Genomic DNA, 14,512 nt, shown 5'->3' with positions numbered 1-14,512 from the left:
GCTGAGCGGGCTGGCAGGCAGCAGGAACAATGGCGGCGGCAGGCTGCGGGTGTAGACGACCGCCTCGCACACACGAGGAGAGAGCGAGAGAGCGAGAGAGAGAGAGAGAGGGGCGTGCCGCGCTGCCTCTCTCATGGGGTTCTTCGGCGCCAGTTTTGCATTTCCGGGCTTTTCAGCCAATCAGACGGGACCTAGTCCTGCCCCTGCTTCCGGCCACGGCTCCTCCCCTGCAGCAGCTGCTCCCCCCCCACACACACACAGAGGGGGTTCAGCGCTGTGTGGAGACACCGTTTTAAGTCAGTTTTGTCGGCTGACTCAAAGGACATTTCATGTTCGTGTAAGGAAATACCTGGTCCTTCACACCTTCCAATACCCAAATGGGGCCTAAAGGAAAGCTGATGAGGGACATTTTACAAGGACTTGTACCGAAAGGACAAGGGGTAATGACTTTAAGCTGGAAGTGGGTAGATTTAGGTTAGACATTAGGAAGAAATTCTTCACTGTGAGGTTGGTGAGACACTGGAACAAGTTGCCCAGGGAAGCTGTGGATGCCCCATCCCTGGAAGTGTTGAAGGCCAGATTGGATCAGGCTTTGAGCAACCTGGTCTAGTGAGAGATGTCACTGCCCATGCAGGAAGGTTGGAACTAGGGTGATTTTTAAGGTCCCTTCCAACCCAAACCATCTATGACTGTATAGTTTCTCATCCACTGAACAGTGCACTCATCAAATCCATGTGCAGTGTTTCCCTTTTTCTAGTCACTGAGGTCTTCACCTGACTGCCATGGCATTTCAAGTATCATGGAGAGTGGTTTGGCAATTCCATCAAGCAATTTCATCAGGACTCCAGGATGCATCTCATCAGGTCCCATAAACTTAAGTATGTTCAGGTTCCTCAGGTGGTCTTGAACCTGATCTTTTCTTTCACTGAGAGGGCTTTGCTTCTCTATTCCCTGTCTTGAGGTTCATCCACTTGAGAGGTTTGGGAAGAGAGGTTGCCAGTGAAGACTGAGGGAAGAAAGTTGTTGAGTACCTGAGACCATCTCCTTATCCAGTTACCAGTTTGCCAGTCATATTCATCAGAGGGAATAAAGCTATCAGTCTTATTAAAAATAAATGTCTAGTTCATCTGATTATATCATTTGTAATCCCTAATTTATCTTAACAGGATTAGAAAAATTTTACTTCTTTCATTTTAAGAAGATCTTTTCTAGAAACATATTGAAAGTAAAATGTAAAGAACAATAGATCCTAGCTCTTTGGAATAATTTTATCTCTTTAGAGATTCCTGATTTTATAATGTAGAAACGAAAGAAAACAGTACTAAAATTTTCACTAGAATTCAGTTGAACAAAATGGTATATTTAAAAGCCAAACCTTAATATTATCTATTAACTATGTATGCTTGCAGTTTGAATTTTCCATGAGAACTCATGGGAGATGGCATAAAATACATCAATCATGGTGGTCCATGGCAGATATGAGTGGTGTACCAATCAGTAAATACTGGCAATTGGACCGGATGAGAAAATCTAGCATACCAGATGAAAAATCTGAATTAATATTTTTCTGTGAGTAGCTTAATAACTGAAAACTGTAGCTTCAGTTTATCCCCAACCTAAAAATCACCTTGTAAATACCAGTTAATTTATTCTGGAAAAAAATATTTACAGACTGGAGGGATTTTTCAACCTTTCTGTTCTAGGTAGATCATGTTCCCTAAAGAAGAGAGAAAGTTTGAACACTGATTTCCCATTTTTCCTACTATTTCACCCACATTATGTGTATATGTAACAGGGTGAGATTAGAGTCCTCCAAAGCAGCATCCCCAAAACTCTTTTGTGAATGTTCTTCACTTTCATGCAGACTAGATGGGTATTTTTGTTCATCTTTCCCAAATGCATTCCTAATCATTACAGGAGGAAGTATTCTCTGCCTTTCTAGTGCAGGTAATATTTAAATGCTCTCTGCACAACTGCTCTATCATGATCAGAGGGAATTAAGGAGGTCCCACACCAGATATAGGCAATATGTGTTCAGATCTCTTTAAGCAAAAAGTAAAAACTATGGCTCTCAGGTAATTGCTCTAATTTGGTTAAATGGAGTTTATACCACTTGGTCCTGTCAGATACCATTTGGTTCTGCCAGTTTCTGTAACTCGTTTTCTCTTTTGTTTGCTTTTGGCTTTGTTTTTTTTATGTATATATTTTTTGGCCTGGAATATTTTTTTATTTCAGCAAGAAAAAAATAAATTTTAAAACCAGTCTGTGTTTTTGTTTTCTTTTTTCTGTTTGATGACCAGGGTTTATACAAACCTATTTCTTGGACTCTTAGTGATAAGGACGGCATTCTTTCATTAGGCATTGAAACATAATTGAATGTAGTAGATATTCTAACTCAAAAGATGAAGATTAATGAAGGTTCTATGGAAGAAAACCAGAATATTCAAGCTCAGAACGGAAAACTGCTCTGTTTGCATAATGAATTTATTTGGGGAATTGCATTCAGTTCTTTGTTTTTTCATGAGCCGGACTGCATCTTTACAAAGAGACAGAAGCTTGTGTTCTAATGGTTAGGGAAAGGCTTCTTTTCATCTCTGTCCTACCATTTGGGGAAATGTTGACAAGGATACTAAGGGTATCCTTGGTACCCTAAGGTACTGGGGATTACAAGGAATACTAACTTAGACATTGTTCATCTGACTCATTAACAAAGAATGTTTTTTTTCCCCTCTATTTTCCTACCTTTTGGATTGTGCCGTTTTAGTTCAATGCTACAGAAAGTTTAAAGAACTGAGAATTTTAGACCGCTTTGGTGTTTGACTTTGTCGTGGCAGAAGAAAAGTTTTCAAAATTTGATAGGTGATCATTTTGTGCCTTAAGTATCCACAATTGTTTCTCATCATTGGATCCATGTAGATTGTTCCACTGCCAAATAGAATTTTTTTTTTATTATTTTTTTTATTGGAACCTCTTGTTCTGACATTTAATTTATTTTGTCCAGCATTATTTTCTAACTATTTACTGTTACTTTCTTAGTATTAAAAATATTTACACTTAACTAAAAGCTACCTATATTTGATAGTTTATCATTAAGCTTGTTAGGATATTTTTTTCCTCAATCATGAGAATAAACTCAATTTTTTAAACTCAATTTATTTCTGTAACTGTTCTTTGAACACAGAATTTGTCACTACTTTGCTGTTTAATACCACTCAAGTTATTGTCTAGGATCAAACTAATAATTTGAAATGTTCATTTAACACTAGAAAAATGCAGAAGACCTTCTACTACTCAGGTCATGGTCACGAAATAGCTGATTTTGTCACTGTTACTTCTGAAATGGTTTTACCTGCCTTCTGCATGCTCCTGGTTTTGTAACTGTATTGGACACTCAATACCAAAAGTTTCCTTGTTTTGTTTAGTTAAGTAGCAATAGCAATTAGTAACAACTGTCTTATATATTATGTTATCCAGTAATTATTATATCAGAAGAAAGTTGCAATGAACGGCTAGTGCTAGGTGCTACAATATAACATAGTAGCATCATCTGTCTTCCTGAGAATCATGGGCCATGCTATTTTGCTTAAGTTAGCCTTGTAGTTAACATACTAACTTATGTCTAGCTAGACTGTAGGTTCTGTAAATGTGTTCAATATTGAGTCAGACACTACAACATGGAGATTATGTCGGCCAGGACATGGAGATCATTACCTGTCTTCCTGTATTTGGCTATAATCTTTGTAAAAAATTGCCTCAATATTTGTTTTCTGTAACAGAAAATCTGCTTATGATATTGGCTCTAAAGCCATAATATCCATACCATTCTAACACATAAAGCTCAACTGGTATGTGTCAAATCATAATAACCTCTATGTATTAGTAATATTTGCAGATACCTAGTACATAGAGTAGAAAAGAAGAGCAGAATGAGCAGCTCTCTGTGGTAAGCATCTTTGCTGTGGCTGAGTTAAGGGAAGGTTTTGGTAGTACAATAGATGCTGCAATGGCTCTCTGCACCATACATTTAAAGTAAAAGGCTTTTGACTATTTTTGAAATGACAAAAACCAAGCAAATATTGGTACATTAGGGGATTCTTCCCATCCAAGCAATATTTATAGGAAGTGTTGCTGACAGCTTGGAGGTATGTATTCAGCTATAAATATCAGATTGGTTTTTTTTAGGACTTTTGCTATTTCTGGTTTAATTTTGATTTATTAAAAGTAACTTCTTGTTTTCCAGCACTGGAAGATGTTACTGTGATGTAGTAATTTGCCAAAAGACTACAGTTTGTGCTACAAAGGAGAGTTAAACCAGTTTTGTGTCCAAGTCAGTCTTATCTAGATGAAACTTCAATGAAGATCGAGTGTTTCTATTTTCAAAGTAGAAAAACTCAATATGAAACCTTTCACTTATCCTTTTCATTGAGTGCAATCACTGTTCAGAAGGATGTGTTCCTTGTTATATCTTAAGGACAAAAATATTATTAGACAATGTGGTCACTGTGCTTACATATATCATTCCCAAGATGGTTCTTCATAATGGTGGTAAACATTTTAGTCTAAGTTGTTTACTTTTGGCCTTGAATGTGGAACACTGTGGGAAAAAAAGCAAATTATGTCAGTTGTACATCCCACTAGGTGGTTCCATATTTAAATGTAATATTGACACATTTTGAAATGCCCAAGTATTCAGCAAAGATTTCAAAGAGAGCTATGTAGAAGTTATGGGTTTTAGGTTAATCTTTTATTTATTCAAAGACCAAAGAAAACTGTCTGCCTGTGTGATATGAACTGAAATCAGCTTTAAAATAATTCCCTTACAGTGCTGCAGTTAAAAAGGTGTTAGCTTTATCTAGGCTTCACTGATTGGCTTGTCTAATCAAGAATGAAGCTTCTGTCTTTGATATCTAAGATTTAGGAGAGACATCCCAGACCTGACAACCTTATATGTTTTAAATTGTGCAATGATAGCCTCACACCAAAAGGTCAAAATAAAAAGTTCTACCACTGATGTATGTGAAGACATTCAGGACTTTTAACCTTTGGAAAAGTTGACCTGTATTTTTAATGGATAGACAGATCTATCGGCAATATAGAATAGATTGCATACTTTGTTATCTCTTATTTTTCATCACAACCACATTGATAGCTGCCATACAGTGCAAGTTCATTTCAGTGAGGTTAATTGTGGAGTAACTACATAGTATGCCTAAAATAAACATAACTGTGCCATAAATTAACTATAGATGTAAAAAAAAAATTGTTTTTCAAAGCCAGTAGCATCATAAATTTCAAACCTATGTCTGCTTGAGAAAATTTTAGTAAGTATGCTTCTATTTCAAGACAGAAGTCCTTTGCTCTGGGCAGCACTTTTTAAAACAGGATGACTTTTCTTCAAATAAACAGGTTTGGGACTCTGTGAGTGGCAGGCATAGTCAAGAATGGAATGAAAATAACCTAATAACTAGTTAAATATTGTTGTCATTTTCTAAACAAAGCTGTTTGCAAATGGAGACTATTTGTCTTTCCTGTTTATTTGTAATACCAAATAATCAATATTTGCTAGAAATGTCTCTCTTTACAATAAAATCATGGTGTATTTTTTTTTTCTTTAACAGAATATTACATTCTCTATATTTGTTTTGTCATAAATGCACCCAAACCTATAGTATCAGTGAAGACCCCAATCCTGCAAATTCTCTCAGGAGTCCTAAGTTAAATCATTAATTTAGATCGCATAGTGTTATACTTCTTATTTACTTTTTGCACATTACAGAATCTTTTATTTGATTGCAGGTGAATGAAGCTACAGTGGAGCAGCTAGTGCAGCAGTATCCACACATAACCTTCAGTACTGTACTACAGGATTGCAAGAGGACATTGGAACGGGCTTATCAAATGGGCTGGACACCCAATGTGTCTACTGCTTCTTAACCTGCTAATCTGGACCTAGGACAACTAGTCTTCAGTGACTAGTCACCACAAACTGGCTGCTTGGCGCTGCTACACCACCAGTTTCAACTGGATGCCACCCAGCAGGTTCTGCTCATTCAGCACCATAAAAAGAACCTCAGGGAGCCAGTGGTCCTGACTTTTGCAACCAAACTGGATATATGCAGGGGAGTTCAAGTATATGAGTCACACAGTTTGTAACATGAAAAGCTAACAATGAGATACAGGCAACATGGGGAACAAAAAATTTTGAGATGAAGGTAACTCAATCAAACATATTACAAACAGCTGATTTCAGATCACAGTCCTGAATTTCACTGTTAAAACCTGTGTTTTTCTATCTTTTGAGTTCATTTGTTTAACACTACTTTTATAAAATGTTTTTGGATGTTTTAGATTTGCATTCATTTAACATAATTTTTAAAACATGTGTTTTCATGTTTTGTAATTGCATTTGTTTAACATTACTTTTAGAAAATATCTCATGTTTGCCTTCATCTCACAATTAATTTTCCATGTTACAAATTGTGTGACTCATACACTTGAATCCCCCTGTATATACACAGTTTCCTAGAGGAAATCAGAGAGCCGTGAGCAAAGCCACCTGCTCCTTGATTTTCTATGGATGGGGCAGAATGTCTGCAACATGCTGGTCAGCAGCCAGTTGTTCTGGTGGTGAGTTGGTGCTGTAGAGGTGTCCAGCAGCCAGTCGGCAGCAGTAAGCTAGCAGCATCCAGTTGTCTCTTCCCTTCCCATCTCCCCCATACCAACATGATAGTTCCACTCTACTGCATTCAGCAGATATAATGGGGATTGCAGAGGGTTCACAGCCTTTCATATGATGCAATGTAATTGTGAGTTTACAGAGGTTACAGTAAAATGGCAAAAACTGTACACTGACTTCAATGTACTGTACAACTAAGTACTGATATTGAAGCCAATTTTTAGAAATGCATCGTATTTCTGTTTTAATTAAAGATAAAAAAGCCTTTGGCAGACTTCTTGAAGGGGATTCCTACTAGTTCTAGGGACAGTTTGAATTATAGAAGATGATAAGCTTGTTTTCTGCTGTTTATTTTGCCTTGATCGTGTGTGTTTCCTTTGATTTTTAAGTGCTAACAGTGCATTTGATCAACAAAGGCTGGTGTTGAAAGTGGGAGCTGAACTTCATGCTTATCATTTACTAAAGCTACCCCAGGAGTTTTAACATGCACGATGACAAGAAAATCTACAAAGAACTGTCATTTTCTTATAAACATTTTGACAATGACACAAATTATTATATAAACAGAAATCTAAGTAAATTAAGATAATGCCAGAATGGATATTTAATGGACAATCTTACTTCTTTTCTTTGTATCATTCAACAGAATTGTTACCTTCTTTTGTTCTATTTAAAATAGGAGATGCTGTAGAGATTTCCAAACCTTTCCACCTTGCCTTTATGTGAGTTGATAGTGCTTAGCCTAACACTGATAACCAGCTCCCTCTTTATAAAGTAAAGAGTAATTGTATACACCAACTATCAGAGATAAGTTAACATACAATGTTTAAATATCTGATTTTCTAAAATTACTTTTTTTTTAAGTTAATTTGTCTTCTCTGACTACACTGTTAGGTTGCTAAATTGGATAATTCAGATGAATAGGTAGAAGCCAGTAACAGGATTTCTTGCATTTCCTGTGTGGTGGTTATTTTACAACAGATCTTACAATGCAAAAAGTGCTTACCTCAAGAATGCCATCTACACATGATGGGTGGGTTTCATAAGATAAGATGCTTCATTATACAGTGTATGCAAGAAAATACCCAGAGTAAATACAAAGAACAATTTTCTGTGTGTCACATTGCATTCTAAGGAGTTAAATTTTATAAGGGGATACTGAAAATATAGGCACTGCAGCTTCAATTTGAAGTTGTATTAACCTTAGAGTATTACCATTTGGTTAAGAATGTTTTCAGGTGTGTAACACTGGATATTTTTTTTTCAAAGGTTACAGCATTCTAATCCAAAGTATGAAATGCTTAAGTTTCAGCTGAAAAGTTGCCATTATTGTAAAACTGTTTTGCTAATCCAGACGGTCTAATGCAGCATAGCTTAGAAGCTTGTGTAGTATGGCTGTATAACTCTCTGTAACTGTTGATTTCCATAGCATAATTTTTTACTACAGAAACATCAGCTCTCAGTAATTCCAGTGACGGTGTTCAATGTTTTTTTATTAGACTTTTCAAAATGGGGATGAAATAATTTCTCTGGAGAAAATACATGGTAAAGGTTTTGCTTTAAGTAAGTGGTAAATACATATGAACAAAATGGCAACATTATTTTCAGAATAAAGCCAGTGGATTATATTGCAGATATAGTACAGAATCTTAGTCATTTTTCATTTAATGTCTTTTTATGAATGCATTAAAACTATTCACACAATTTGTAAGTTTCTATTTTTTCGTGAAACCTTTGATCTTGCATCTTTAATAAAAGAAAGAAGAAAAATGCAGTGTCCTTTACTTATTTGTGCTGCTAACTGTACTTAGACTGTGCTAACAGAAAGACAGAAATATCCATCCTTGAATATGCAGTACTCATCTGAGCCTGGACCTGAGAAAACTGATCCAAGCTGGCCCTGGTGTGACAGAGTTCAAGTGGACGACCTCCAGAGGTCTTTTTGAATCAAAAATACATTATAACTCTTAATGATTTTTTAATATATATTATGCATCTAATAGTTAATATTTTTTCTCTTCTGCCATTAGGTGGCTTCCACTTTTTTTGCCACTTAATTTTATGAACATACTAATCTTTATAGATCTCAGTATGGATAATTAATTTATGTGGATCTTGGCATTTACATAATTTCGAAATTTGTATGGTATAGGAATTCCAGACAGAAATATGTTCTTCTAACTGCAGCGTTGCCAAAGATAGCTCTTTAATTTCCTTGTAATAAATTAGAATTGTAAGAACTGCTCTAGGAATACTTACAATATTGCACATACTTTAATTTTTGAAATTTCATTTAGGGAAAATACAATTCAGGGAAAAAACAAAAGTGATTGCCTCTTATAAAAACAAAAATTATCCCTGTTTTCTCTTACTGAAAACATACAGTGGATTCAAAAAATCGCAGGCAGCTTACGTGCTGTATTTGCTAGGTGCCAACAGATCTACTTTACTGTCAAAATATGTGTATTCCTTCAAGATCTTTGTGGGAACCTGCCATTATGGCCTATTGCTCATCATTTGCCTTATCAGAGACATTTCTAGGCCATAGAAGCTGCCTGTGTTCAACCTGCAGAAGAGGAGGCTAAGTCAAGCTAAACAATAGATGGTTGTAGGAAGAAGACAGATATCCTATTTTCAATCACTCACTATTCTAGATCCAGGTATAATTCTGTTGCATTGCCACTCACATAGTTTGCTTGGTGGTGACTTCACCCATCTGTCATCATTCAAAGCAGTGTGGAGGGGCGTGTCCTCACACAATGTGCCTCAGCAGGGGAAAAGGCAGCTTCCAATGTGTTTCATGCTGATCTCAGCATGGTTACATATGATGTCATCTTGAAGAGGAAAAAGGAAAGGACTTCTACATCTTATAAATAATGAGATGAGAGAAGAGGAGGGAGGAAAAGGGAGAATATACATTGGAAGGGACCTACAGTGATCATCTTTTCCAAGGCTGACCAAAAGCTAAAGCATGTTATGAAGCATATTGTCTAAATGCCTCTTAAATACTGACAAACTCTGGGCGTCAACCACCTCTGTCAGTAAGGCAGGTCCTGTCTTTGACCACCATCTTAGTAAAGAAATGCTTCCTAGTAAAGAATGCATTGCAAAATAACAACTATAAAAGCATATATAATAAGACTGTGATGATGTCTGATCTTGTAAATATTCAGATTTATACTCCAAGTTAGGGTTTATACTGCTCATTTATGAAATTCTGTATTAATGGAGAGTGACTATACAGCAGATCCATTTAAAGATTCCATTAAAATAAATTTATTTAAAGTTATGTTACTTTTTTCATCCTGTAGTTGGTTTTTTCCCAACCTTGTCCGTGCGTGAGCTGGTATAAAGGCAGTGTAGATGACTGAGATTTTATTTGAAGCTCTGGTAAGTTTAGAAGCAGAGTTAACAGATAGTTTTTTGAAACCACGGACACCCTGTAAGATGCTCCAGGGTTGACCATGCCATCTTCTATCAATTAGTACCAATTAAATACCAGATAATGCTTTGCCAAAATAGTTGTATTATGCCAATCTAAACAGGGTGGATACTTGGTGGGTTTTTTTCTTAATTCTTGATTTCAGTGTTTGTATTTGTGGGCTTTTTTTCTGATAGCATGTGGAAAAGATACTCATTGACTGAAGACTTTTCTTCTCCCTTCCCTGTTCTCACCCTGCATTTTCATATTTCTAATTTCTTTGTCATTTCTCCTGTGTGTATCATATAGGGAAATGCAAATAACACTATTATTGCTATCTTAGGTTAAAATGTTCAGTTGGTTAGTGCATGTGGCATTTCAAATATATTATAGTGTTTTGTAAGATTACAATAAATGTAGACATTTACAAATTGACTATTTTTTTCTTCAGTGTTACTGGTCACATAAATCTGCTCACCCTTAAACTGACAGTTGAGTCATCTGGTGAAGAAAAGATGGATTACCATATACCTGTTGGTAACATGATTTCTTTGCTACAAAAGTATATATGAAGTTTCAAGTTGCTTAAAATAGAGGCTTTCTGGTTTTAAATTTTTTTTCAATAAGGGGTGGAAGGTTCAAGTACTATTTTCCTCTTTTTCATTTTGTGTGGATGCATTGATCATGAAGATTTTTTTGCAGGGGGCTTTTTAAAAAATTGCGAAGTATGTAAAAACCCTACATTCAATTGGTTTTCAGTTTCGAAGAGAGGGATTGGAAAGTGGTCATGTTTGCTCAAATCTTGAATTAGATTTGCAAGCTAAAAAACCTGAGGACTATTTCAAGTTTAGGAATGGAACCTTTACTAGTCGAATTGTGTGGTGGCTTCCTAGTTTTGCTTCATAATATTATAAACAACTTCCACTAGTTAAGTTGTCTGTAGTTCTGCTGAGGAAAAGAAATAGACATTTAACTGCAAAAATCTATCAAAACTAAGCTAAGGGCTTACTGATAAATATTTATTTAAGCTCCCAAATCTCTGTAATCGCTTATGCTTCAACTGTTCTTGAGTGTCTATATCATCTCTTCTCTGCTTCTAGTCAGTATCACCCTGGGAAGTAGTATTGAACTGACAAGCAGGTGTATGCAGAGTAAAACACTAAGGTTTACAGACAGCTGCTTATTTATTAGACAACTGCATGCAAATTATTTCTTTTATTATTTTTTTTTTAGAGAGAGAGAGAAATGTAGCCAATACTTATGCTGGACATCAAATCCAAAGCAAATTAAAATACTCTAATACAGTGTCATATAATAAAGGTTAACTTTTTAGATTTCTTTTTTATATATCTCATGCTTGCAGGACTAAATTCAAGCTAGAATAGAATAGAATAGAATAGAAAAGAAAGAAAGAAAAGAAAAGAAAAGAAAAGAAAGAAAGAAAAGAAAAGAAAAGAAAAGAAAAGAAAAGAAAAAGAAAAGAAAAGAAAAGAAAAGAGAAAAGAAAAGAAAAGAAAAGAAAAGAAAAGAAAAGAAAAGAAAAGAAAAGAAAAGAAAAGAAAAGAAAAGAAAAGAAAAGAAAAGAAAAGAAAAGAAAAGAAAAGAAAGAAAAGAAAAGAATAGAATGCTGTTTCATAAGTACAGGATGATTAGGTAGTGACAAGGATTTTTGAAAATTCACTTCTGAGTTGTTGATTCTACAGCTAATATATTTTGGCCACACTGACTGCCTCCACTAAGTATTTTCAGCAAAACTGAGACTTCAGTAACCTCAGGGTAAGGAACTTACACACACATCAAATATCCACACTTCTAAAAAAGTGAAACTATTCATTTACTGTTGTGTTTCTATGATATTCTTTGCTTATACTCTTCCAGGAATTTAAACACATAATATCCTATTGCTGAGCACTTCACTTGTACTTGATGTGCTGCTGCAGTGCTGCAGGTAAAAAATGGAACAGAAGGACAAAGAGACCAAGGGAACAGAGCCACCACATGGATGAGATGTTACACAGCAGTTCAGAGAACCCAAACATTTCATATTACAGCATCAAATATGTCATCCTAATTTCTTAAAGTGAAATGGGCTGTTTCTTCTTTATCTAGAGAGAGAAGAATTTAAAATGGGGATGGTATTATAGTTAATTGCAAGAATTTGCTGATTGTTTATTAAGCAATGTTTATACCAGAGAACCTGTCCAGGGTTTAGCAGATAGCTAATTATTTTCTTTTCTTTTATGTTTCCAGGTCTTGTTTTACACAAAACTGAGGGCACTTAGTGATTTGAACTTCTTTACCTCCCTGTTCTTGGCTCCTTGCGTGTATTATCCACAGATGCAATCATTGTAGATGATCTGAGTTGCTGAAGAACAGACAGTTCAGCTGTTTCTCTGAATCTTTTTCTGCATTAGGTTCAGATTAACACAAATAAATAAGCTAAGCCCCACCACTGCAGCTGTGGTTTCTTGACTGGAGACACTTTCACAAGCTGGAATAAAGTAGTACTGAAATAAAGGTCTGTGTAACAGCTGCATCTCCACAGTTGTTAAACAGAAACTTAGGTCTAAATTTTTTTATTTAGATTTTGGGTTGTTGGTGGCTTTGTAAAGGCTACAAGGATTATGTAGGGTAAATCCAAGTCTTCCAGCTTTATGAATTTTTATTAATGGGATTATGTTTCTAAATTATTTATGGGGAAAAAATGAACTACAAATGCAAGCTGAACAGTTTCCACTTTTCTGGCAGGTGGCTCTATGTAACTTACAAAAAGTGTTTGTATGTGAATAAACTTTAGAAGTGTTGAAATGAAAAATTTTGCAGCCAGGATTATTGGGCATTTCCAGCTGCTACAAAGTTACTGAAAAATTATTAATCTCATGCTTTCATCATGTACCCTATGGCAACGTGTTTTAAAAATAACAATTCTTAGACAAAGCTGGATTAAATTTCTTGGCAACACCAACTTCCAGTGAGCACAGCTAACTTGTGCCAGGTGCTTTGCTCTGAGTTCTTGAATCAAGATCAACATCAGTCCTTACCTTTGGTGGACTAAAAGATTGTCTTCATGGTGTTGTTTGAGTCCATGGTCACCTCTCTAGACCTTGGCAAAGCATGCTGTGTGAGGATGGTCCCTGAACCAATTGACTAAAAATTTCTCTGTTTGAAGGGATGGATGGGGTTTTTTTCTCTAAAATAAGCAAAGAAATAATGTTTATATATGTATAAAAATAAAATGCATCATATCTGTTTTTCTTTGGAGACTGACAAGAAATAAATTTATTAAATATTTATGACCTTGCTTGATGCTTTGAAAGGTACTCAAATAGAAACTTGAATGAGCAAGTTAAAAACAGAATTAAAATAACCCAAGCTTTCCTTGAAGAGAAACTTGCTACAAAGAAACATTTCTGATTAGGGAGCAAGTGGACCTGGAAATCCGTAATGGCAACCAAAAAGGTTGTAGCTAAAGAAAAGTTACATTTTAATGCCTCCCAAAGTGTTAACAGAATTCCGAAGTCCAAATGCCTTTGTGATCTTCCCAACAGAAGAACAAGGGAAGTGTTCATTCATTAAAAGTTTTCAAATTTTTTTCTTTTCTTTTCTTTTCTTTTCTTTTCTTTTCTTTTCTTTTCTTTTCTTTTCTTTTCTTTTCTTTTCTTTTCTTTTCTTTTCTTTTCTTTTCTTTTCTTTTCTTTTCTTTTCTTTTCTTTTCTTTTCTTTTCTTTTCTTTTCTTTTCTTTTCTTTTCTTTTCTTTTCTTTTCTTTTCTTTTCTTTTCTTTTCTTTTCTTTTCTTTTCTTTTCTTTTCTTTTCTTTTCTTTTCTTTTCTTTTCTTTTCTTTTCTTTTCTTTTCTTTTCTTTTCTTTTCTTTTCTTTTCTTTTCTTTTCTTTTCTTTTCTTTTCTTTTCTTTTCTTTTCTTTTCTCTTTTCTTTTTTTTTTAAAGAAAAATAGAGACCCAGCAACAAATAAAGATTGTAGCAACAGGAGTCATGACAGCCTAGGGAAACTGCAGAGTCATCAGACCACTATGTGGTTAAAACAGTGGTAAAGCTGAACTGGATTATGAAATTGGTCTGAAAAGCAGGAGCTAAAGCTTCAGTCTGGTGGTGGCACTTGAATAGGCATTGTGTGTTTTTCAGCAGATGACATTATTTTGTGTGGCTATGCTTGTCCTCATAACTTGAGCAGTGCCAGGGGCCCTGCTGGGCTGTCAGATCATCCCAGCAGTCACCAGGACACTCTGCCCATGACTACAGACTCTGAAACAAGTTTGCTGTTAGTGATGCTCAGTAGGCATCTCCTTAAGCTCCTTCGCTGCACCCATTGCTTCCTGAGGGCAGGAAGTTTTAATGACACAGGAATGCATTGTCCTGTACCCATCAGCCTCAACATCAGAGACCTGTCCCAGGCAA

General features: G+C 35.5%; 1 protein-coding gene across 1 annotated transcript in view; it reads left to right on the top strand.

Moving 5' to 3' along the window:
• Positions 1 to 5,934, top strand: part of FBXL17 (F-box and leucine-rich repeat protein 17) — a gene marked incomplete at its 5' end in the record, with an annotated part of 157,788 nt that extends 151,854 nt beyond the window's left edge. Inside the window, one exon of the mRNA XM_010007214.1 lies at positions 5,797 to 5,934. Within this exon, the coding sequence (XP_010005516.1) occupies positions 5,797 to 5,934 (138 nt within the window). The remainder of the gene's footprint in view (positions 1 to 5,796) is intronic.
• Positions 5,935 to 14,512: the final 8,578 nt, after the last annotated feature.

Source organism: Chaetura pelagica, unplaced genomic scaffold (assembly GCF_000747805.2).
Source record: "Chaetura pelagica isolate M959 unplaced genomic scaffold, ChaPel_1.0 scaffold40, whole genome shotgun sequence".
NCBI classification, from domain to species: Eukaryota; Metazoa; Chordata; class Aves; order Apodiformes; family Apodidae; genus Chaetura; species Chaetura pelagica.
This window is presented reverse-complemented; position numbering and strand designations above follow the sequence as displayed.